The sequence below is a fragment of the Coregonus lavaretus genome, assembly GCF_964263955.1.
Source record: "Coregonus lavaretus genome assembly, chromosome: 16".
Lineage (NCBI taxonomy): Eukaryota > Metazoa > Chordata > Actinopteri > Salmoniformes > Salmonidae > Coregonus > Coregonus lavaretus.
In genome coordinates this window covers 27809982-27832564 of record NC_140003.1, presented here as the reverse complement: position 1 = coordinate 27832564, position 22583 = coordinate 27809982, and the positions used below count along the sequence as shown (strand labels likewise).

The window sequence follows — 22583 nt, the reverse complement described above, 5'->3', positions numbered from 1 at the left end:
TGGTTGGGCTCGGGGCTTTTGGCTGGAGTTCCGTGTAGGCGGATCCAGATGTTTTTCATCCAGCTGTGTTAAGGGACCCGCCCAGGAACTGGACTTCATTAATCGGATCCTAAACCCCGTAGAATGTGGGGTGACAGGGTGACATGAGATGTGTAGTAGGATCATAGTAGATTATATTAAATAATACTAATAACACTAATAATAATAATACTAATTATAGCTCAGAATAGGCCTAAGCATTCTTGAAAATGGAGGGTCTAATTGTCTCCAATTGTAGGCTATAACCTAGTAGGCCTATTTATATCTGCCAAATGTGATTTGTGCTGTGTGTAGTTTATTGTGTATTTATTGTCTTATCGAATGCCACAACCGACATTTATTCCAGGAAAAAGTTATTTTATTCTATTCACTTTGAGCTAGCAATAACAGCCTAATTTACACTTTCACTGTGCGTTATAATGCAACATATTGTTATTTTGGTAACACCTACCTATCCTTACCTAACGATTTTATCTAACGGTATATTTGACTATGGACACAGGGCAGGGCAGACAGCAGCTGATCTTTCTCATGACACTCAGGTGATTAGAGGTTGGGAAAAGAAAAGGGTTAAAGTGCGCATGCGAGTTTCTGCCTTTCTGCTGCATTGCTAACAAGGCAAAACTCAGGAAGAGATGATGGCAGTCTCGGGACCCGAGGAAATAGCGGTGATCGGGAACACCGACCTCACCTCCGCAGAACTAGAGAACAACATTAAAAACACGGTATAGCTTCAAACCTATTCTTATTGTCAAAAACTGAGGCATTTGGATTTGGCGATTAGCAAAACTACGTACTGAGCCTGTTGAATGAGTTGGGTTTTCTAGCTACTGTAGGCTTTATCAATCCACGGAGCTTTGCGAGAGAGCCCCACTGTCACTGAGTCAGTAGCAGCTAGCAGGCTGTGCAGGAAAATACAGCTAAAAGTTAAATCATTGTAAAGTCGACGCAGAGTAAAGTTAGCTAGATTGTTCTCATTAACATGGTTGACTTGATCATTTTACCAGGAGCTAGCTTGCTAGCACACAACTTTGTTCTGCTACAAAGTTAAGGGACTTTGCTAACGTTACAGTACTTGTTTTAATCTAGGACCAGCTTTAGCTACCAATATTGATGCCCCTTATTGCATGTATACAACATCAAATTATACTGCATTGTTGTTGTTACCATGTTATGACTTGTGCAATATCCTCTTCTAGATGGTTGAGATTGAAAAAGGGACGAGTCTTCTAAGAAAGATGGAGATCAGCGTTGGAGAGGCAGAGAAAAGGACTGGGAAGAATACAGTCAACATGCTGGAGATATACACTGTTTACCTAATTGAGACACGGTAAATATTTATGTCTCATCAGCTCTGAATCATCTGTGTGAATGATCTCAAACTATTGTTATAGCCTACATCTTCCAGCGCAACCATTTTGTGACACCACCATGAACAGCTTCTTCCACAATCACACCTCCACCTCCTTGCACACGTTCAGTCATTACAGGTGGTCTGACTCTAACAATGATGATTCTAACATCTGACTGTTTTAGAGAAGTGACTTGGGTACACTCACTTCATTGTGAAGATGCGTTCTAAAGGTTTTGTTTATTCACAAACTGCACATCACACCAGCTCTCTTACTTACTTTTAGCTAGCTATACTATTAACTGGTTTCATGTCCGGCCACAGAGAGTAGTATTTTTTTGTTGGTCAAGTCTTTAAAAGGAACCATATGTTTTTATTCTGCTTGGAGCAGTGCATGGTATTCCTCATGCACACACATGCACGCGCGCGCACACACACTGGGCCTTTGTTTACCAGTGAGCCATTGAGAGGGGAGTGTGGTGTAACCAGGCCCTCAGTGCAGTTAGACTGGAGAATGCCCCCCAGCCACTGATGGATACCTCCTCTCCTTTGCCTTCTCTCCTTCCTCTTCCTGCTTCTCTGTTCCTCTCTCTTTCTTTCTTCCTGTCCTCTCCTCCTCTCTCTGCTTTGTGGTCCCAGTGTGGATTATTAGTGGAGACAGACCATTATGGGCTCTCATTTCCTCCCTTGAGTCTTTGCTGCTGGATCCACATCATATTTATAAAGTCGCTATCTTTCTCTGTCTTTCTCTCTGTCAGTAGTCTCTCTCCTCTTGCTTTATATATAAGTTTTAGCATTGGAGTTCATAGAATGTTGGATAATTCTGTACTTTGTCCCTTTGAAAGATGTCTTATTGAGACATGTATCAGATATTTACTTGGAACTCTTATTTAAGTGCAGTTGTATGATTTTAGTCTTTTCCTCTCTTCTGACAGGCCGGTTGATGCTGTGACAGAAGGTATAACCCCAGCCCCAGACTCCTTATGGAGGAGATACAGCGAGTTTGAGCTTCTTAGAAACTACCTGTTGGTCACCTATCCCTTTGTTGTTGTTGCCCCATTACCTGAGAAGAGGGTACGTGAGAACAAGGAGGATGCCTTGGATGAAATTAGTGCAGTATAGTTTAGGAAGTGATATTTGTAGCATGATGTACTTACTACAGTACCCATAATGCTCTGTACAGCATCCAGTTTTAACTTAGTAAAGACATTCCTGAAGCTAACATAATGGTGTTCCGTCTCCTTATCAACATAATAGTAATTCTTTGTCTGTTTCTCTCAGGCAGAGATTGTGTGGCACAAGCTGTCAGCGGACAACATGGACCCAGACTTTGTGGAGAGAAGGAGGGTCGGACTGGAGAACTTCCTGCTCCGAGTAGCCTCCCACCCAGTTCTTTGCAACGACAAGATCTTCTACATCTTCCTCACTGAGGTTAGTTAGCCTCTTTGTAGCCAAGCTACTATACACCATAACGGGGTGAATCGAGCGTGATTCCAATCTGTTTGTGCTGTCTTGCTAACTCCCATATGTGTGACAAGAACCATAGGAGTAGGCAAGACGGCACAAACAGATCTGGGATCAAGCTCAAGTGATCCCCAATCGTTAGCAAAACCCACATTCTTCCCTCTCAAGACTAAAACAGTACCAGTAGCTAGTCAGATGTGCTTTTCATAGGTTTTGACAGGATATACCCTTGACAGAAAAGAGAGATCACAGACGAGGACCATTTCCTTACTCAGTTTCTTTGTAGCTCTGAGAATTGTTGTGGAAATAATGTCTTATGAAGTAGGCCTAAAGCTCAACTCTTTACTGACAAGAATTGTGTGAGTGTTGCTGTAGTTGAAAGGATCACCTTTGACCTTTGAGTTGATAGTGTGACAGTGTACCCCCAGTGCCCCCATTCATCAGGCTCTCCTATCTCTGATGGTCTTTGTCAAAGTCACACGGCATCCTCTCTCTGTCCCACAGGAAAAAGGATGGAAGGAAATGGTGTACGAGACAGGATTTCAAGCAAAGGTACTCCATCACAGTGGTGCAATAAAGTATATGTTTGTAAAGTTTGTAATCCGTGTAAACAAATGCATAAAGTGCATGTGTATATTTAGGACTTAGGATTTATTTTAAACAACTCTTAATTTTAATACTTATTCTGATATGTTTTAGGTCTCAAAGGTAAAGTGTTGTCTAAAATGATGCAGGTCCTCAATAACAATCTCTGATTTAACAAAAGTGTGGGGGAAAAAAGTGTTTATGTAATTTATCGGTCTGTTTTTTTACAGGCTGATTCCAGGTTGAAAGCTATGAATGCAGCATTCAGGGTGAAGAATCCAGACAAGTAGGCCATAGAAATGATCCGTCCCAAATTGCACCCTAACCCTACTGTATATAGTTCACTGAACTCTGGTCAAAAGTAGTACACTTTATAGGGAATATGGTGCCATTTGGGATGCAGGCATTGTTTTCTTGTCACTGTTTTCTTTTGTGTGAAGCCAACCATACACTTCCATCTTCATGTGTTGTAACTTCATTTAATGAGTCTGTCTCTACTATTCATCCCATTGCCCTGTATTTGATGTACTTCCATACTTGGTTCTGGGACTGTGTGGGAAGTAGAGTTGGATCAGGTCAATGTAAGTTCGAACATTGACTCTTGTCTTGTTTATCTGTCTTGCTGGAAAGAAAGTGTTGATTTAAGTAGTGATTGGGTGAATTCTTGCTCTTCTCTGGCCCTGGCTTCTGCAGACGGTTTACAGAGCTGAAACATTACAGCGACGAGCTACAGACTGTAGTCTCCCAGCTGCTGAGAGTACGGGCAGTGAGTACAGGGAGCTGTCGGCATATTCACACATCTTACTGACTAGACTGGCTACCAGACCTGGGTTCAAATACTATTTGAAATCTTTCAAATACTTTGAGTGTTTGGTCTAGCCTGCCATTTTTTAAACTATTATATTGTTCCACTGAGCCAGGCAAGCGAAATCAAGCGAATAGTATTTGAACCCAGGTTTGTTAACTATACTCCCATACTGTCAGCTGTAACATACATTTTACATTTTAGTCATTTAGCAGACGCTCTTATCCAGAGCGACTTACAGTTAGTGAGTGCATACATTTTCATACTGGCCCCCCGTGGAAAACGAACCCACAACCCTGGCGTTGCAAGCTCCATGCTCTACCAACTGAGCTACAGACTAGACATACACCTGAGCTGGCCTGGAAGTTGACATACATTAGAAGGATAAAACATACAGCTGCTCTGTCTGATAAAAGTGGATTTGCTGCTGCTGTAACACACACACAACTTAATGACTAGACTAGGACTAGACATACAGCTGGTTATAACACACAGGCTGGCCACACTCAGCATATTCACATTTACTAGACTAGACTGACTACACTAGCACACTGACAGCTGTAACATACAACTTAGGCTGTGCATCCCAAAATGCCGCCTTATTCCCTACACAATACAGAAATTCACACAAAATAGAACATAAAAATAGAAGCAGTGGTATCAAAGAAACTATGCAAAATCTTTCTCCACTCAGAGGGTAGCAGATCGACTGTATGGGGTGTACAAAGTGCATGGAAACTATGGACGAATCTTCAGGTAAGAGAAGTGCTGTGTTTGGAAGAAAGGGTGATGTGTATTGCTGCTGCACAATGAACTATGTAATGACTTAATTAGTGTCAAATACATATTTGTTTTATGTGAAATATCTGCTCTGTGCTTGTTGGACAGTGAGTGGAGTGCCATAGAGAAAGAGATGGGAGATGGACTACAAAGTGCTGGCCATCACATGGATGCGTAAGTGTTTGTTTTTTAATGACACACATAGATGTAACCACACAATAATCTCCCATATAAATCCATAACAACTTTATTGGATTACAACAGGATTGTATTGCAAGTCTTTTCCTCCTCCTATCCCCTGGACATCAGTTTCTTTCCCTGTCAGCGGATGCATCTGAAATGGCACCCTACTCTGTATGGGCCCTGGTCAAAGGTAGTTCACTAAATAGTGAATAGGGCGCCATTTCAGACGCAGCCAGTCTCTCTCGTTATCCTCTGAGACCTCATACAAGCTCATTGAAGGAGCTGATATAGCGATGTGTTGCACAACCCCCCCCCTTCCCCCCAGCAATGGTCTACATATTACATTGTTTCCCCTAGTTAAGCTATACAACACATTTGCCGTGTTTGATTTGAAAGCAGTTCAGGTTTCAAGCACACGGTCTGGTGTAGCAGGTAGTCGACCATGGGGGAATGGGGAGACTCGTGTTGTGAAGGTTATGGGTTTTAATTTCAACTTGGGTGCTGTGTATAGTTCTCTTTGAGTATCACAAGTGGTCTTGGCCCTGTCCTTGGTGTAGCAACTGGCACACACACACACACACACACACACACCTTGGTGTGGTAACATGATTAGCCCCTACTCTGTCACTGATGGTTTCCAGATTGCAAGGCTCAACTCTAGAGGTCAGGGGTCACAGAGCTGGGACAGCTGAGGCGTACCAAGGAAAGGCAGCATTTCTGTCAACGGATTGATTCCCAAATGGCACCCTATTCCCTATTTAGTGCACTACTTTTGATGGTCAAAGGTAGTGCACTTTATAAGGAATAGGGTGCCACTTGGGACGCAGACAACCTTTTAATCCCCTGGTAATGGTCATAGTGAAGACGGATCATATTTCTCAGCTAGTCTCACCCATTGTCAGGTGTCTGTCAGAGCTATAACACTGATATTTGAGTCTCACTTCTGAGAGGGTGTAATGGAATATAGCAGATGTATTCTTGTAGACTCCTCTTCCTCTTTTCTGCAGGTAGGGCTGGGCGGTATACCGTATTTAAGCAATAAGGCACGAGGGGGTGTGGTATATGGCCAATATACCACGGCTAAGGGCTGTTCTTACGCATGACGCAACGCGGAGTGCCTGGATACAGCCCTTAGCCGTGATATATTGGCCATATACCACAAACCCTTGAGGTGCCTTATTGCAATTATAAACTGGTTACCAATGTAATTAGAGCAGTAACAATTATTTTTGTGTCATACCCGTGGTATACGGTCTGATATACCACGTCTGTCAGCCAATCAGCATTCAGGGTTTTAACCACCCAGTTTATAATTTACTATATACACCGGTATTGATGCACGGACCGGTTTGGGTTTTAATTTTACCTTCTGTAATGATATTTCAATGTTTGGTTTGTTAAATGTGATACACAACTCCGTTTTGTTCTTGTTTTCCCAGAAAAAGGGCAGTTTTCTGGGAAAACAAGCAGTATTTTAATCTTCTTGTATGGTTAAAGGTAAAATTTGGAGTAATGGCATATCCCATCCCTGCATTGAGGTACGTTTTCCGGCTCATATCTCGCGCCGGTTCCATGGTGTCTTAATGTAACCATGATTTCATTCCGACCCCAGTACAGCTCAGTGGAAACAAGCGTAATGGTAGGGTCGGTATCTTCTGGCAATCTGGCTAGCTAGCTTGCTAAATGTACTAAGAGTCAGAGCAAACATAGCTATCTAATACAGTCTGGTACCAGTGCTGGTGTAGGCCTAGATAAGCATGTTGTTTGTGCAACAGTATCTTCTAAATCAGAGAGGAATAGACAGGTTGGTTGTTTAGCAAGGGGAAAAATAATCGGGGTTGGCTTAGATTGTTGACAACATGTAAACTATATTTAGTCTCCAATATTTATTGAAAACATAAATACATTTGCACAATGAAAATACATGTCTCTGAAATACATCGTTACAGTTGTTGGTTGTTAGCTAGCTAGTGAATTTTAGCCATATTAGCATAGACATGACAGTCAAAACACCTCAACAAGACATGGTATCAATGACAAGATAAAACTAGCTGAAACGAGCCACCTAAGATTTCCCACATGGCAGCTTCTTATCATTGTTGCTAGCTATCTGTCCATCCAGAATCACAACAAACACACAGACTTCTGCCTCATTGAATCATGCCCATCGTTTTCGTGACGGTTAGTTAACCCATCTAGAGGCAAAGCATGAATATGTTAGCTAGCTACATGAGGTAGGAAAACATCTAATTAGGGTCATCTGAAAACACTGACCAACACCTTGGTTCCCCTGTCAATAATTCCTCCCTGGCTTATTCGTTCGTTGTCATGTCAAACAACAATGTATTCAAGGCCCTGCCCACTATATTTAATCATTCTATTCAATAATCATTCTATTTCCATGATTCCAACAGTTAACCTAGTAGCTAGGCGTAGATTTTTTGCCCATTTCATGCAGCCCTGCATGGCACAGTGTGGAAATGAAAACAAAAGTGCAGGAAATTGATGAAAATGCTGGAAACTATTTTTGTTTGAAGTTGTATTGAACGGTGTAAAACAATCAGAATGGAGAAAGCCCATTCGCTGCTCTGGCACCCCAATGGTGGAACAAGCTCCCCCACGACGCCAGGACAGCGGAGTCACTGACCACCTTCCGGAGACACTTGGAACCCTACCTCTTTAAGGAATACCTGGAATAGTATAATAGTAATCCTTCTACCCCCCCCCTTTACTACCACTTTCTTTTGTCTAAACTAACACCTGACTTATTTCACCTGCTAGCACTGACTTGTTTAAAGAAATGTACTTATTGTGATCAAGATGTAGTTGTCCCTGATTGCACTGACTTTGCTCACAGCTGCTTGTTTGAAGAAGTGTACTTACTGTGATCAAGATGTGGTTGTCCCACTGGCTCTCTAGTGGCACAGCTAGCACTGCGATGCAGTGCCTTAGACAACTGCGCCACTCGGGAGATACAAAAGCCATCATGGTTGACAACTCCATTGTGTCCTCCTGCCAGAGTGCAAAGAACCTTGGTATAACCCTGGACAACACCCTGTCATTCTCCGCTAACATCAAAGCGGTGACCCAATCCTGCAGGTTCATGCTCTACAACATTCGCAGAGTACAACCCTACCTCACACAGAAAGCGGCACAGGTCCTAATCCAGGCACTTGTCATCTCCCGTCTGGATTACTGCAACTCGCTGTTGGCTGAGCTCCCTGCCTGTGCCATTAAACCCCTACAACTTATCCAGAACGCTGCAGCCCGTCTGGTGTTCAACCTTCCCAAGTTCTCTCATGTCACCCCGCTCCTCTGCACACTCCACTGGCTTCCCGTTGAGGCTCGCATCTACTACAAGACCATGGTGCTTGCCTACGGAGCTGTGAGGGGAACGGCACCTCCTTACCTTCAGGCTCTGATCAGACCCTACATCCAAACGAGGGCACTACGTTCATCCACCTATGGCCTGCTAGCCCCCCTACCTCTACGGAACCAAGTTCCCGCTCAGCCCAGTCAAAGCTATTCGCTGCTCTGGCACCCCAATGGTAGAACAAGCTCCCCCACGACGCCAGGACAGCGGAGTCACTGACCACCTTCCGGAGACACCTGAAACCCTACCTCTTTAAGGAATACCTGGAATAGTATAAAAGTAATCCTTCTACCCCTCCCTCCCCCACCCCCCCATAAAAAAAAAAAGTGGTTGTCCCACTGGCTATCATAAGTTGAATGCACCAATTTGTAAGTTGCTCTGGATAAGAGCGTCTGCTAAATGACTTAAATGTAAAAAATAAAGTAAAATAAAGCATATTTAGAACTTGAACTTTAAATAAAATATTGTGATATTATATTTTGGCCATATTGCCCAGCCCTAGCTGCAGGTATGATGATACTGTGGTTCAATCTCATTTCTGTAAGCTGATGTAGTTGTTTTCCCTATCACTTGACAGATGTAAGGAAAGGTTCTTAATAAAGATAAGCTTATAGTCAAACTTTAAGTCAGTAACCAGGTTTCCATCCAACCTTTTTATGCCAGTAAAATACATGTTGGATAAAAAATGTCACGACAGGCCAGATGAAAAAGGCACATTTGTCAGTAAACTTTCCAAATATCGACAAAACAAAATACGCTAGCCAAGTGAGATCTCTTTGTCTGTAAAATTCATCATGCGAGAAATGGCGGTGGAAATCCCTTTATGCGCAAATATTGATATAAAAACCATCATATCGAAGTAAACTAGGAGTCACGCGATGATATGTTGTTGTCCTTCCACTATGAATTGGAAAAGCATGCAGTTTATTAGGCTACAGATTTAAATAAGTTATGATGAACTTCACAGAGTGGTGAAAGTGCACGGTGATGAGCTTGATGCTCCTTTCCAATAAATATCGAGGGTCTTATTCTGGTGACATGATGACCGATGCTTAGCTGCCGTTTTACAAACAAAAATGATCCATAATAATCTCATCATGTAGGTAGCCTACTCGCACTGTATCTAAGAGCTGTTGGCTAGAGTGCACGTGCCAAGACCAGAGTGGGCATATTTGGTATACAGGGCCTTCGGAAAGTATTCAGACCCCTTGACCTTTTCCACATTTTGTTACTTTACAGCCTTATTCTAAAATAGATAAAATAAAATAAATTCCTCAGCAATCTACACACAATACCCCATAATGACAAAGTGAAAACAGGTTTTTGCTAATTTATAAAAAATATAAAAACGGAAATAATTTTTTTAAATAAGTATTCAAACCCTTTGCTATGAAACTCAAAATTGAGCTCAGGTGCATCCTGTTTCCATTGATCATGCTTGAGATGTTTCTACAACTTGATTGGAGTCCACCTGTGGTAAATTCAATTGATTGGACATGATTTGGAAAGGCACACACCTGTCTATATAAGGTCCCACAGTTGACAGTGCATGTCAGAGCAAAAACCAAGCCATGAGGTCGAAGGAATTATCCATAGAGCTCCGAGACAGGATTGTGTCGAGGCACAGATCTGGGGAAGGGTACCAAAAAATGTCTGCAGCATTTAAGGTCCCCAAGAACACAGTTGTCTCCCTCATTCTTAAATGGAAGAAGTTTGGAACCACCAAGACTCTTCCTAGAGCTGGCAGCCCGGCCAAACTGAGCAATTGGGGGAAAATGGCCTTGGTCAGGGAGGTGACCTAGAACCCGATGGTCACTCTGACAGAGTTCTAGAGTTCCTCTGTGGAGATGGGAGAACCTTCCAGAAGGACAACCATCACTGCAGCACTCCACCAATCAGGCCTTTATGGTAGAGTGGCCAGACGGAAGCCACTCCTCAGTAAAAGGCACATGACAGCCCGCTTGGAGTTTGCAAAAAGGCACCTAAAGACTCTCAGACCATGAGAAACAAGATTCTCTGGTCTGATGAAACCAAGATTGAACTCTTTGGCCTGACTGTCACGTCTGGAGGAAACCTGGCACCATCCCTACGGTGAAGCATGGTGGTGGCAGCATCATGCTGTGGGGATGTTTTTCAGCGGCAGGGACTGGGAGACTAGTCAGGATCGAGGCAAAGATGAAGGGAGCAAAGTACAGAGAGATCCTTGATGAAAACCTGCTCCAGAGCGCTCAGGACTTAAGACTGGGGCAAAGGTTCACCTTCCAACAGGACAACGAACCTAAGCACACAGACAAGACAACGCAGGAGTGGCTTCGGGACAAGTCTCTGAATGTCCTTGAGTGGCCCAGCCAGAGCCCGGACTTGAACCCGATCGAACATCTCTGGAGAGACCTGAAACTAGCTGTGCAGCAATGGTCCCCATCAACCTGACAGAGCTTGAGAGGATCTGCAGAGAAGAATGGGAGAAACTCCCCAAATACAGGTGTTCCAAGCTTGTAGCGTCATACCCAAGAAGACTCGAGGCTATAATCGCTGCCAAAGGTGCTTCAACAAAGTACTGAGTAAAGGGTTTCTATAAACCTGTTTTTGCTTTTTTTTGCTATAAACCTATAAACCTGTTTTTGCTTTGTCATTATGGGGTATTGTGTGTAGATTGATGAGGGGGAAAAAAACAATTTAATCAATTTTAGAATAAGGCTGTAACGTAACAAAATGTGAAAAATGTCAAGAGGTCTGAATACTTTCCGAATGCACTGTATAACGCAACATTTGTTGTGACAAAACCATCAGTAGAGTTGAAAATGCGATGGAAACCCATTTAACTTGTATTTTCTATTGGGTACGTGGGAATTTAACCGCAAAAGTTATTTAATTTGTACTACGTCATCATGCACAGCCTTTTATCCGCAACAAGTCAATTTGATGGAAACACATCTCTGGTGGGAAAATGTGCATATTTCTTTTATGCTGAGTTTTTACTATTTGTATGGAAATCTGTCGCCAATTGGATGGAAACCTAGCTACTGACTGGAATGGATGTATTTTGGGTGTGTCCTTGCCGCATGGTATTCATGGTTCCCTGTCCATCTGTACAGGGTTTGATGGATTAACCACTGCGCCACTCGGGAGGCCCATGGGGAGGGAACAAAGATACAGAAAGATCATTATGCCAAATCACTTGTCATTGTGTCCTGGGTTGTACTTGTTATGGCGGTAGCTTCACATCCTCACGTCACCTAGCCACCTAAATCTCCCGAGTGGCGCAGTGGTCTAAGGCACTGCATCGCAGTGCTAACTGTGCCACTAGAGATCCTGGTTCGAATCCAGGCTCTGTCGTAGCCGGCCGCGACCGGGAGACTCATGGGCGGCGCACAATTGGCCCAGCGTCGTCCAGGGTATGGGGAGGGAATGGCCGGCAGGGATGTAGCTCAGTTGATAGAGCATGGCGTTTGCAACGCCAGGGTTGTGGGTTCGATTCCCACGGGGGGCCAGTATAAAAAAAAAAAAAATGTATTCACTAACTGTAAGTCGCTCTGGATAAGAGCGTCTGCTAAATGACTGTAAATGTAAAATGATTAAATTAAATGTATTCATACTCCCATCTCTTGCCTGCAGGTATGATGCTTCTGTGCTTCAGTCTTACTTTAGTGAGCTGATGTAGTTTCCCCATCCCTCTTAAAGGTGTGATCGAGGAAAGCAAATGTATTCATATGGACTCCCCTCTTGTCTACAGGTATGCTGCTTCTGTAGATGATATTCTGGAGGAAGAGGAGCACTATGCTGATCAGCTTAAGGAGTACCTGTTCTATACTGAGGCACTAAGGTACAGTATTACAGTACACATACTGAACACCAGGACTGCTGCTGTAGGCCAAGTACATATCACTCTATAAACCCTAATGTCAACAACATTTACATTTACATTTTAGTCATTTAGCAGACGCTCTTATCCAGAGCGACTTACAGTTAGTGCATACATTATTTCTTTATCGAACCCACAACCCTGGCGTTGCAAACGCCATGCTCTACCAACTGAGCTACATCCCCTGCCGGTCATTCCCTCCCCTACCCTGGACGACGCTGGGCCAATTGTGCGCCGCCCCATGGGTCTCCCGGTCGCGGCCGGCTACGACAGAGCCTGGATTCGAACCAGGATCTCTAGACCACTGCGCCACTCGGGAGGCCCATGGGGAGGGAACAAAGATACAGAAAGATCATTATGCCAAATCACTTGTCATTGTGTCCTGGGTTGTACTTGTTATGGCGGTAGCTTCACATCCTCACGTCACCTAGCCAAAGACCTGTGTGGACCACTGTTGACTTTTGCCAATGGCAGACTGAATTCCAACTCACTGAGCCCCCTCATTGAATCTATTGAACAGCCCTCTGACCCTGTGTGTATGGTGCAGAATGATCATACATGTACAGTTAGCAACCATGATGAGCAGCTAGGCATCAGTACATCCAGTAGCAACCATGATGATCAGGCCTCTGTTTCTGCAGGGCAGTATGCAGGAAGCATGAGTTGACACAGTTTGAGCTGGAGATGGCTGCACAGGACTTAGCCTCTAAGAAACAGCAGAAAGAGGAACTGGTCACAGGGGTGAGTCATCACACACACAAGGTTGAGGCCATCTCAGTTCGGAAGAACCAGGATGCTTCCCAAATGGCACCCTATTCCCTATATAGTGCACTACTTTCAATGAGGGCCTGTAGGAGCATAGGGTGCCATTTTGGGCATAGCCTCAGTTTCTAAAGAGACATATGAAGCTCCCCAGCAAATAATATGAGGCAATAGATAGCAAGCACATAAATAAATTACATTTCGTCAAAGAAAAGTTGCTGTGAAGCTTATCCAGAATGGCCAGATGGAACGTTGATCTTTCCTTTCCTGTGTTCAGACTGTGCGGACCTTCTCACTGAAGGGGATGACCAGTAAGCTGTTTGGCCAGGAGACTGCAGAGCAGAGGGAGGCTAAGTTACAAGTGTTAGCACAGCAGATAGAGGAGGGAGAGGAGACTGTCAAAGAGAAGAACACAGAGAGCGAGTGAGAAACCAACATCATTTTTTTCTGTCTCTCATCCTCTCTCTATGGCTCCTTTGATTGTCCAGCATGTTATAATTGAATCAATTTATTTGCTGCTTTAATCAGCTGCTTTGGAGGTTGACCAGCTGACCATTTCTGTTTTTAATTTCAAGGATTTGAGAAGGTTATAAAGCAAGTCTTTCTCTCCGCAGTGAGTTTGTGAAGACTGCCTGGGTAGACATTGAACGCTTTAAAGACCAGAAGGACCGGGACCTGAAGGAGGCCCTGATTAGCTATGCAATCATGCAGATCAGCAGGTGTAAAAAGGTGACACGTCCCCACAGATACTTAAAATGTATTGAGTATTCTGCTCGGAAATGTTTATATTTTGTGTTCTTTTATCAATACCAAATATATAATAAAATACTGTGTTACTGTGCTGCATAAAACATAATACAACTTCCTCTGTTTTGCTCTTTCTCGCTCTCTCTCAATTTCAATTCAAAGGGCTTTATTGGCATGGGAAACGTATGTTTACATTGCCAAAGCAAGTGAAATAGATAATAAACAAAAGTGAAACTCTTTCTCTCTCTCTCTCAGGGAATACAATTGTGGACCAACGCAAAGGAGTGTTTCAACAAGATGTGATCTTCAGGGCCAAAACAGGCCCTCCAAACAAACAGCAAAACAGAACAGGCTTTTTTTCAGGGGACTCCTCCTGGGGCTGCGTCCCAACTGGCACTCTATTCCCTAAATAGTGTGTTACTTTTGACCAGAGCCCTGTGGGGTCTGTGCACTATATAGGGAATGGGGTGCTTTTTGGGACACATTCCTGGACACAGTCCCTATGATCCTTATGGCAACATACTGAGTGGTGTTTTGATCATTAATGCTCAAGAATAAATAAATAAGTGAATTATTTTTCTATATCTTTATCATGTCCGATTGCTAGCAGCCTTGATTTGATCGACTTGCAATTGCAGTTATTTCTCAGTGACTGTCTGACAAATGTATTTTCGTACAAATGTATTTTCGCTGAAACATTGATTTAAGGTAATTTCCCAAGCACTTACACAATTTTTTTTATAGAGATGCCAAGAAATGTGGACTGAATTCAATTTTCCTATGCTGCCTTTTACACAATGTTTAAAATCACGTCATAAGATTAGGCTTGCAAAATTCCTGGAAATTGTTATAAATTCCCTGGTTTTCCCAAACACCGGGCTGGAGGATTCCAGGAATCAGGAGGGGATAAGCAGGAAATCCGGATTCCTCAATCCAGGATTCATGGAAAACCAGGGAATTTATTGAAAGTTCCCAGAATTTTGCAACCTTACATAAGATTACAACTATTTTTATTTTTTATTATTTAACCATGCAAGTCAATTAACAACAAATTATTATTTACAATGGCGGCTTGGCAAGAGGCAATTAGATTAGTTCTATAAGAAGATTGTGCTTGCCGTTTATTTTTCATGCACTTGTGCTTTTTATAATTTTATACTCGAGTGGTCAGTGTGGTTGGTATATTGACCTTTCTGTCTTTTCTACTCTCAGTGCATTGTCCCAGTATACTAAAATAAGGTGTTCAATCTATCTGCAATATTAAAGCTGATCAACCCCCTAAAAAAATATATAAAAAATAAAATAAAATATATATAAGGTGTTCAAACTTTTCAAATGTTTTTGTACAACATTAAGAATGTAACCCTTCTATTTAAATGCCTTACTGTACTTTGCCATTCAAAACATACTCAGGCACTTGGCCTTAAGTAACCACCATGATGAATGGCAGGCTTGTCATTTCTGAAGAGTGGGTGGGTCAGTGTTTTGATAAATCTAGCCAAAGGAACAGGAAGGTCACACAGGAAAGACAGGATGTGATAATTTACTTATGGTAGTGTTGTGCATGTACTGGGGATGCGGCCCAAATTACTCCCTATGCTCTATATAGTGCACTACTTTTGACCAGAGCCCTATGGGCCCTGGTCAAAACTAGTGCACTATATAGGAAAGTGTGCAATTTGGGACACAACCCCTGGCCTCTTGCATCTCTGTTCACTCGAAGGGCTAGGGGAGGGGGTGTAATGTTAATCATGAATTTGGGATGAGATCAGAGCACTCTGGCAGGAAATTGTACTGTTTATGCGGTTGTAAGGTTGTAATCATTGTGCCAAAAATACACTAATAAATCTGAAGAATTCTAGTTTAAGGTCTCCTAAAATCATGTGTATGGTGTGTTTGTTTAAATGTTTATATAAATTCAGTTAAACTACTGTAACCCTTATTACTTTTACTAGAAGGTAGAAGCACACAGCTGCGCTTATAGCAGGACACGATGCACATTTGTTGATGTTGTATTTCCTTTATCCCTGCTGTGAGGAGTGCTTTGAAAGTGCAGTCCAAAGATGAGTTAGCCTGCATTTACACAGGCAGCCCAATTCTGATATTTGTTTCACTAGTTGGTCTTTTGACCAATCAGATCAACTCTGAAAAAACGCTGTTGTGAAGAAATCTGATGTGATTGGTCAAAAGACCAATTAGTGGAAAAAATATCAGAATTGGGCTGCTTGTGTTTACGCAGCCTAACTGACCTCACGTTTTTCTCACACACAGCATTAATTAAGCAATAAGGCATGAGAACCTTTTGGGGTTCGTTGAGTGGCGCAGCAGTCTAAGGCACTGCATCGCAGTGCTAGACACGTCACTACAGACCTGGGTTCGATCCCAGGCTGTTTCACAACCAGCCTTGATCAGGAGTCCCATAGGGCGGCGCACAATTGGCCCAGCGTCGTGAGGGTTTGGCCAGGGTAGGCCATCATTGTAAATAAGAATTTGTTCTTAACTGGCTTGCCTAGTTAAATAAAGGTTAAATAAAAACCCAGGAATGATTGTATGATAACTCCCGACAGGCTGTTCAAGGCAAAGCCAAAGGCCAATAAAAATAGTGTTATCCACGATATGCTTTTATAAAATGGTTGCCAACATATTAAAAAAATGATTAATGAATTGTTTTCATTAACATTGTTTTAATTAGTAAATTCATTTTATTTCATCCTTCCACCAGACGATATAGTCCGGGCAAAAGCCAGTCGTTAGTACGGAGGTTCTATAGTTGCTAGCCAAACAGGCTGGTCGTTCATCCCCTAACAAAAAAAGATTGCAGTTTTGAAACTGCAGTAAAAGTGCAGTAACTCATTTATTAAGTCAAATGACACCGCTGGTCCTGCTCACACTGCCCTACCCTATGCTTTGACTTCTTTCTCCCCTCTCTCTCCAGATGAAATCTTGCGACTTGTGACGGCCGGCCGCCCAACAACCTGCCCTGCCCTGCTTGACCCTATCCCCTCCTCTCTTCTCCAGACCATTTCCGGAGACCTTCTCCCTTACCTCACCTCGCTCATCAACTCATCCTTGACCGCTGGCCATGTCCCTTCCGTCTTCAAGAGAGCGAGAGTTGCACCCCTCCTCAAAAAACCTACACTCGATCCCATCGATGTCAACAACTACAGACCAGTATCCCTACTCTCTTTTCTCTCCAAAACTCTTGTGCGTGCCGTCTCTAGCCAACTCTCCTGCTATCTCTCTCACAATTACCTTCTTGATCCAAACCAGTCAGGTTTCAAGACTGGTCATTCAACTGAGACTGCTCTTCTCTGTGTCACGGAGGCTCTCCGCACTGCTAAAGCTAACTCTCTCTCCTCTGCTCTTATCCTTCTAGACCTATCTGCTGCCTTTGATACTGTGAACCATCTGATCCTCCTCTCCACCCTCTCCGAGTTGGGCATCTCCGGCGCTGCTCACTCTTGGATTGCATCCTACCTGACAGGTCACTCCTACCAGGTGGTGTGGCGAGAATTTGTCTCCGCACAACGTGCTCTCACCACTTGTGTCCCCCAGGGCTCAGTTCTAGGCCCTCTCCTATTCTCTCTATACACCAAGTCACTTGGCTCTGTCATATCCTCACATGGTCTCTAATATCATTGCTACGCAGACGACATACAATTAATTTTCTCCTTTCCCCCTTCTGATAACCAGGTGACGAATCACATCTCTGCATGTCTGGCAGACATATCAGTGTGGATGTCGGATCACCACCTCAAGCTGAACCTCAGCAAGACGGAGCTGCTCTTCCTCCCGGGGAAGGGCTGCCCGCTCCATGATCTCGGCATTTTTTTTTTTTTTTTTTTTGTCATTTAGCAGACGCTCTTATCCAGAGCGACTTACAGTTAGTGAGTGCATACATTATTTTTTTTAGTTTTCATACTGCCCCCCCGTGGGAATCGAACCCACAACCCTGCCGTTGCAAACGCCATGCTCTACCAACTGAGCTACATCCCTGCCAGCAATTCCCTCGACGACGCTTGGCCAATTGTGCGCCGCCCCATGGGTCTCCCGGTCGCGGCCGGCTACGACAGAGCCTGGATACGAACCAGGATCTCTAGTGGCACAGCTAGCACTGCGATGCAGTGCCTTAGACAACTGCGCCACTCGGGAGATACAAAAGCCATCATGGTTGACAACTCCATTGTGTCCTCCTCCCAGAGTGCAAAGAACCTTGGCATAACCCTGGACAACACCCTGTCATTCTCCGCTAACATCAAAGCGGTGACCCAATCCTGCAGGTTCATGCTCTACAACATTCGCAGAGTACAACCCTACCTCACACAGAAAGCGGCACAGGTCCTAATCCAGGCACTTGTCATCTCCCTTCTGGATTACTGCAACTCGCTGTTGGCTGGGCTCCCTGCCTGTGCCATTAAACCCCTACAACTTATCCAGAACGCTGCAGCCCGTCTGGTGTTCAACCTTCCCAAGTTCTCTCATGTCACCCCGCTCCTCTGCACACTCCACTGGCTTCCCGTTGAGGCTCGCATCTACTACAAGACCATGGTGCTTGCCTACGGAGCTGTGAGGGGAACGGCACCTCCTTACCTTCAGGCTCTGATCAGACCCTACATCCAAACGAGGGCACTACGTTCATCCACCTATGGCCTGCTAGCCCCCCTACCTCTACGGAAGCAAGTTCCCGCTCAGCCCAGTCAAAGCTATTCGCTGCTCAGGCACCCCAATGGTAGAACAAGCTCCCCCACGACGCCAGGACAGCGGAGTCACTGACCACCTTCCGGAGACACCTGAAACCCTACCTCTTTAAGGAATACCTTGAATAGTATAAAAGTAATCCTTTTACCCCTCCCTCCCCCACCCCCCCATAAAAAAAAAAAGTGGTTGTCCCACTGGCTATCATAAGTTGAATTCACTAATTTGTAAGTCGCTCTGGATAAGAGCGTCTGCTAAATGATGTAAATGTAAAATGTATTTTGGACGCAGTAATTGCAGAACTACTGCAGTTATACTGCACTCTAATTGCAGTTACACTGCAAAATTATTGCAGTAAAAAAGCTTATTTTGGACGCAGTATTTGCAGTATACTGCACTCTGACTGCAATCTTTTTTTGTAAGGGTCCTATCCCAGAGTTTTCCAAAATCTGTCCTTGGGACCAAGGGTTGCACGTTTAGTTTTTTGCCCTAACACTACACAGCTGATTGAAATTATCAAAGCTTGATGATTAGTTTATTATTTGAATCAGCTTTGTAGTGCTAGGGCCAAAAACAAAATGGTGTCCCGAGGTTTGAGTTTTCTATTTTCAATGGTTGCTATCAGTGGCGATTTCAGCATGTAAATATTTTTTTCAATTTTTTTATGCATGCCAGCAAAGCTACTGAACAACACAACACTAAACAATACATTCATTGCACTATAATGGTGACAAACGGTGCCCACAAACGGTTAGGGCCTACATAAAGCTGTCCCAACAGCAGAGATTTCTTTTCAACACCATGGAGTGAAACCTTACCGCCGCTACACCTGGCTATCAGCGGAGCCTTGTCTGGCAGCGAAACAGTTAATTCAGCCTCATTTACTGCCTTTTTTAAAAACATAGCTGATATGGCTGACTTGATTAAACAAATGTAGTTTCTGTAGCAGGCATAAGGGAACGATGAGCAGTGTCACGTTCGTTGAGAGACGGGTCAGACCAAGGTGCAGCGTGGTATGCGAACATGTTTATTAAATCAAATAAACATTAAACAAAACAAGAAACAACGTAACATGAAGTCCTCAGGCTAAACACATACAAGCCTAACCCGGAACAAGATCCCACAATTAAGGTAGGCAATCAGGCTACCTAAGTATGATCCCCAATCAGAGACAACGAGCGACAGCTGTCTCTGATTGGGAATCACACCCGGCCCAACATAGAAATACACTACCTAGATCACAAACATAGAATTTCCAGCATAGATTCTCACGCCCTGACCAAACCAACTAAAGACAACAGGCCTCTTAAGGCCAGGGCATGACAAGCAGATAAGAGTCAATCCGCAATTTTGATAAAGACATTAATGGGCAAGCTAAGGCGGACGTAGTCCATATAACTATTTGTTCAGCACTTTTGAAATGTACAGCGACAGAATTCAGAACATGGACCGTTCTTACAGTACTCTCCCTGTACACCAAGTCAGAACCGTAGGATAAATAAAGGGGGCATATAAGCAGACAATGAAAGCTCTTACAATATTTGATGATGACATTTTTCTAAAACAGGCTATAGGCTACATGTGCACCACCAAGTCAGAACAGTAGGCTAAATTATGAGGGGGAAAGGGACCAAATTATTAGGGTGAGGCACATGGGCTACTAACAGCTTACTACACAACATACACTTAGTATTACTTTCTTAGCTACAGTACATATCTCCCTGCCATATTACAGTTGAAGTCGGAAGTTTACATACACTTAGGTTGGAGTCATTAAAACTCGTTTTTCAACCACTCCACAAATGTCTTGTTAACAAACTATAGTTTTGGCAAGTCGGTTAGGACATCTACTTTGTGCATGACACAAGTAATTTTTCCAACAATTGTTTACAGACAGATTATTTCACTTATAATTCACTGTATCACAATTCCAGTGGGTCAGAAGTTTACATACACTAAGTTGACTGGGCCTTTAAGCGGCTTGGAAAATTCCAGAAAATTATGTCATGGCTTTAGAAGATTCTGATAGGCTAATTGACATCATTTGAGTCAATTGGAGGTGTACCTGTGGATGTATATCAAGGCCTACCTTCAAACTCAGTGCCTCTTTGCTTGACATCATGGGAAAATCTAAATAAATCAGCCAAGACCTCAGAAAACAAATTGTAGACCTCCACAAGTCTGGTTCATCCTTGGGAGCAATTTCCAAACGCCTGAAGGTACCACGTTCATCTGTACAAACAATAGTATGCAAGTATAAACACCATGGGACCACGCAGCCATCATACCGCTCAGGAAGGAGACGCGTTCTGTCTCCTAGAGATGAACGTACTTTGGTGCGAAAAGTGCAAATCAATCCCAGAACAACAGCAAAGGACCTTGTAAAGATGCTGGAGGAAACAGGTACAAAAGTATCTATATCCACAGTAAAATGAGTCCTATATCGACATAACCTGAAAGGCCGCTCAGCAAGGAAGAAGCCACTGCTCCAAAACCGCCATAAAAAAGCCAGACTACGGTTTGCAACTGCACATGGGGACAAAGATCGTACTTTTTGGAGAAATGTCCTCTGGTCACAAAATAGATGACATCATGAGGAAGGAAAATTATGTGGATATATTGAAGCAACATCTCAAGACATCAGTCAGGAAGTTAAAGCTTGGTCGCAAATGGGTCTTCCAAATGGACAATGACCCCAAGCATACTTCCAAAGTTGTGTCAAAATGGCTTAAGGACAACAAAGTCAAGGTATTGGAGTGGCAATCACAAAGCCCTGACCTCAATCCTATAGAAAATGTGTGGGAAGAACTGAAAAAGGTGTGCGAGCAAGGTGGCCTACAAACCTGATTCAGTTACACAAGCTCTGTTAGGAGGAATGGGCCAAAATTCACCCAACTTATTGTGGGAAGCTTGTGGAAGGCTACCCAAACATTTGACCCAAGTTAAACAATTTAAAGGCAATGCTACCAAATACTAATTGAGTGTATGTAAACTTCTGACCCACTGGGAATGTGATGAAAGAAATAAAAGCTGAAATAAATCATTCTCTCTACTATTATTCTGACATTTCACATTCTTAAAATAAAGTGGTGAGATGAACTGACCTAAAACAGGGAATTTTTACTAGGATTAAATGTCAGGAATTGTGAATTTGGCTAAGGTGTATGTAAACTTCTGACTTCAACTGTACATAGCAGCAGCATACAATACATTTTTGGACTCACTGTTGTGCTGTGCTCACTTGAAAAGGAAGGTGGTGCGGCGGTACTTCTTGTGGGTAAATTTTGTCGAGAAACTTTTTCATCAAAGTCTGGCATTTTCTAGATTTATGGTGCTTTCAAGACAACAGGAAACTCAAAAAACAACAACGTTGAATCATGTCAGTGATCTTCAGGTCGGAGCTCTAGACATGAGGCCCGAGTTCCTGACTTGGAACTCCAAGTTGGATGACCGTTCAAAACGTATTTTCCCAGTCGGAGCTAGAGTTCCCAGTTGTCTTGAACTCACTGAAGTCTGAGATTTCCCAGTTCCGAGTTTCCAGTTGTTTTTAATGCGGCAGAAGTCATGCTGGATTGACAAGATGGCCAATGTATTCAACCTTTTCTGGCCCATGGTGTTGCGTGTGAATGTTTATCCTTTTAAGCTTGGAAAAGAGACCCTTAAACCCAGACTTGGACCACATACCCTCTCCACCGAATAGCAGGCAGGGGAAGCAAAATAGTAATTGCTTTGCAACGCTTGCAGTTAACCACTGATTCCTTCCAAATCACTCATTGTTGAATTTGCGGTTTTCAACTTGTTGTGTAATATTTATGTCCAACGGCCGTTTTATCTATAATTTCTCTTCATATGACAAGGATTGAAAAGCTTTTGCCAGTAAATTGTCGACGTGATTCATGATGATGACTGCTTGTCTAGCTTGCTAGCTAAGATTTTG

General features: G+C 43.3%; 1 protein-coding gene across 1 annotated transcript; it reads left to right on the top strand.

Moving 5' to 3' along the window:
- The first annotated feature begins 640 nt into the window (after positions 1-640).
- On the top strand, positions 641-15796 carry snx4 (sorting nexin 4). The gene is made up of 14 exons (XM_084179920.1): positions 641-764; positions 1239-1369; positions 2326-2464; positions 2672-2821; positions 3359-3406; positions 3670-3725; positions 4133-4205; positions 4939-5000; positions 5133-5198; positions 12314-12403; positions 13084-13183; positions 13482-13627; positions 13819-13933; positions 14207-15796. Exons 1-14 carry the CDS (start codon positions 675-677, stop codon positions 14252-14254), a joined length of 1314 nt encoding a protein of 437 aa, XP_084036046.1. The 5' UTR covers positions 641-674; the 3' UTR covers positions 14255-15796.
- The last annotated feature ends 6787 nt before the right edge of the window (positions 15797-22583 follow it).

Bases quoted from the DNA above. Each gene is read 5' to 3' on its own strand.
- snx4 (XM_084179920.1), top strand. From the start codon at position 675: ATGATGGCAGTCTCGGGACCCGAGGAAATAGCGGTGATCGGGAACACC. The intron at 3,726-4,132 runs GTAGGCCATAGA...TGGCTTCTGCAG, and splicing joins AGGGTGAAGAATCCAGACAA to ACGGTTTACAGAGCTGAAAC. The intron at 4,206-4,938 runs GTGAGTACAGGG...TTCTCCACTCAG, and splicing joins AGCTGCTGAGAGTACGGGCA to AGGGTAGCAGATCGACTGTA.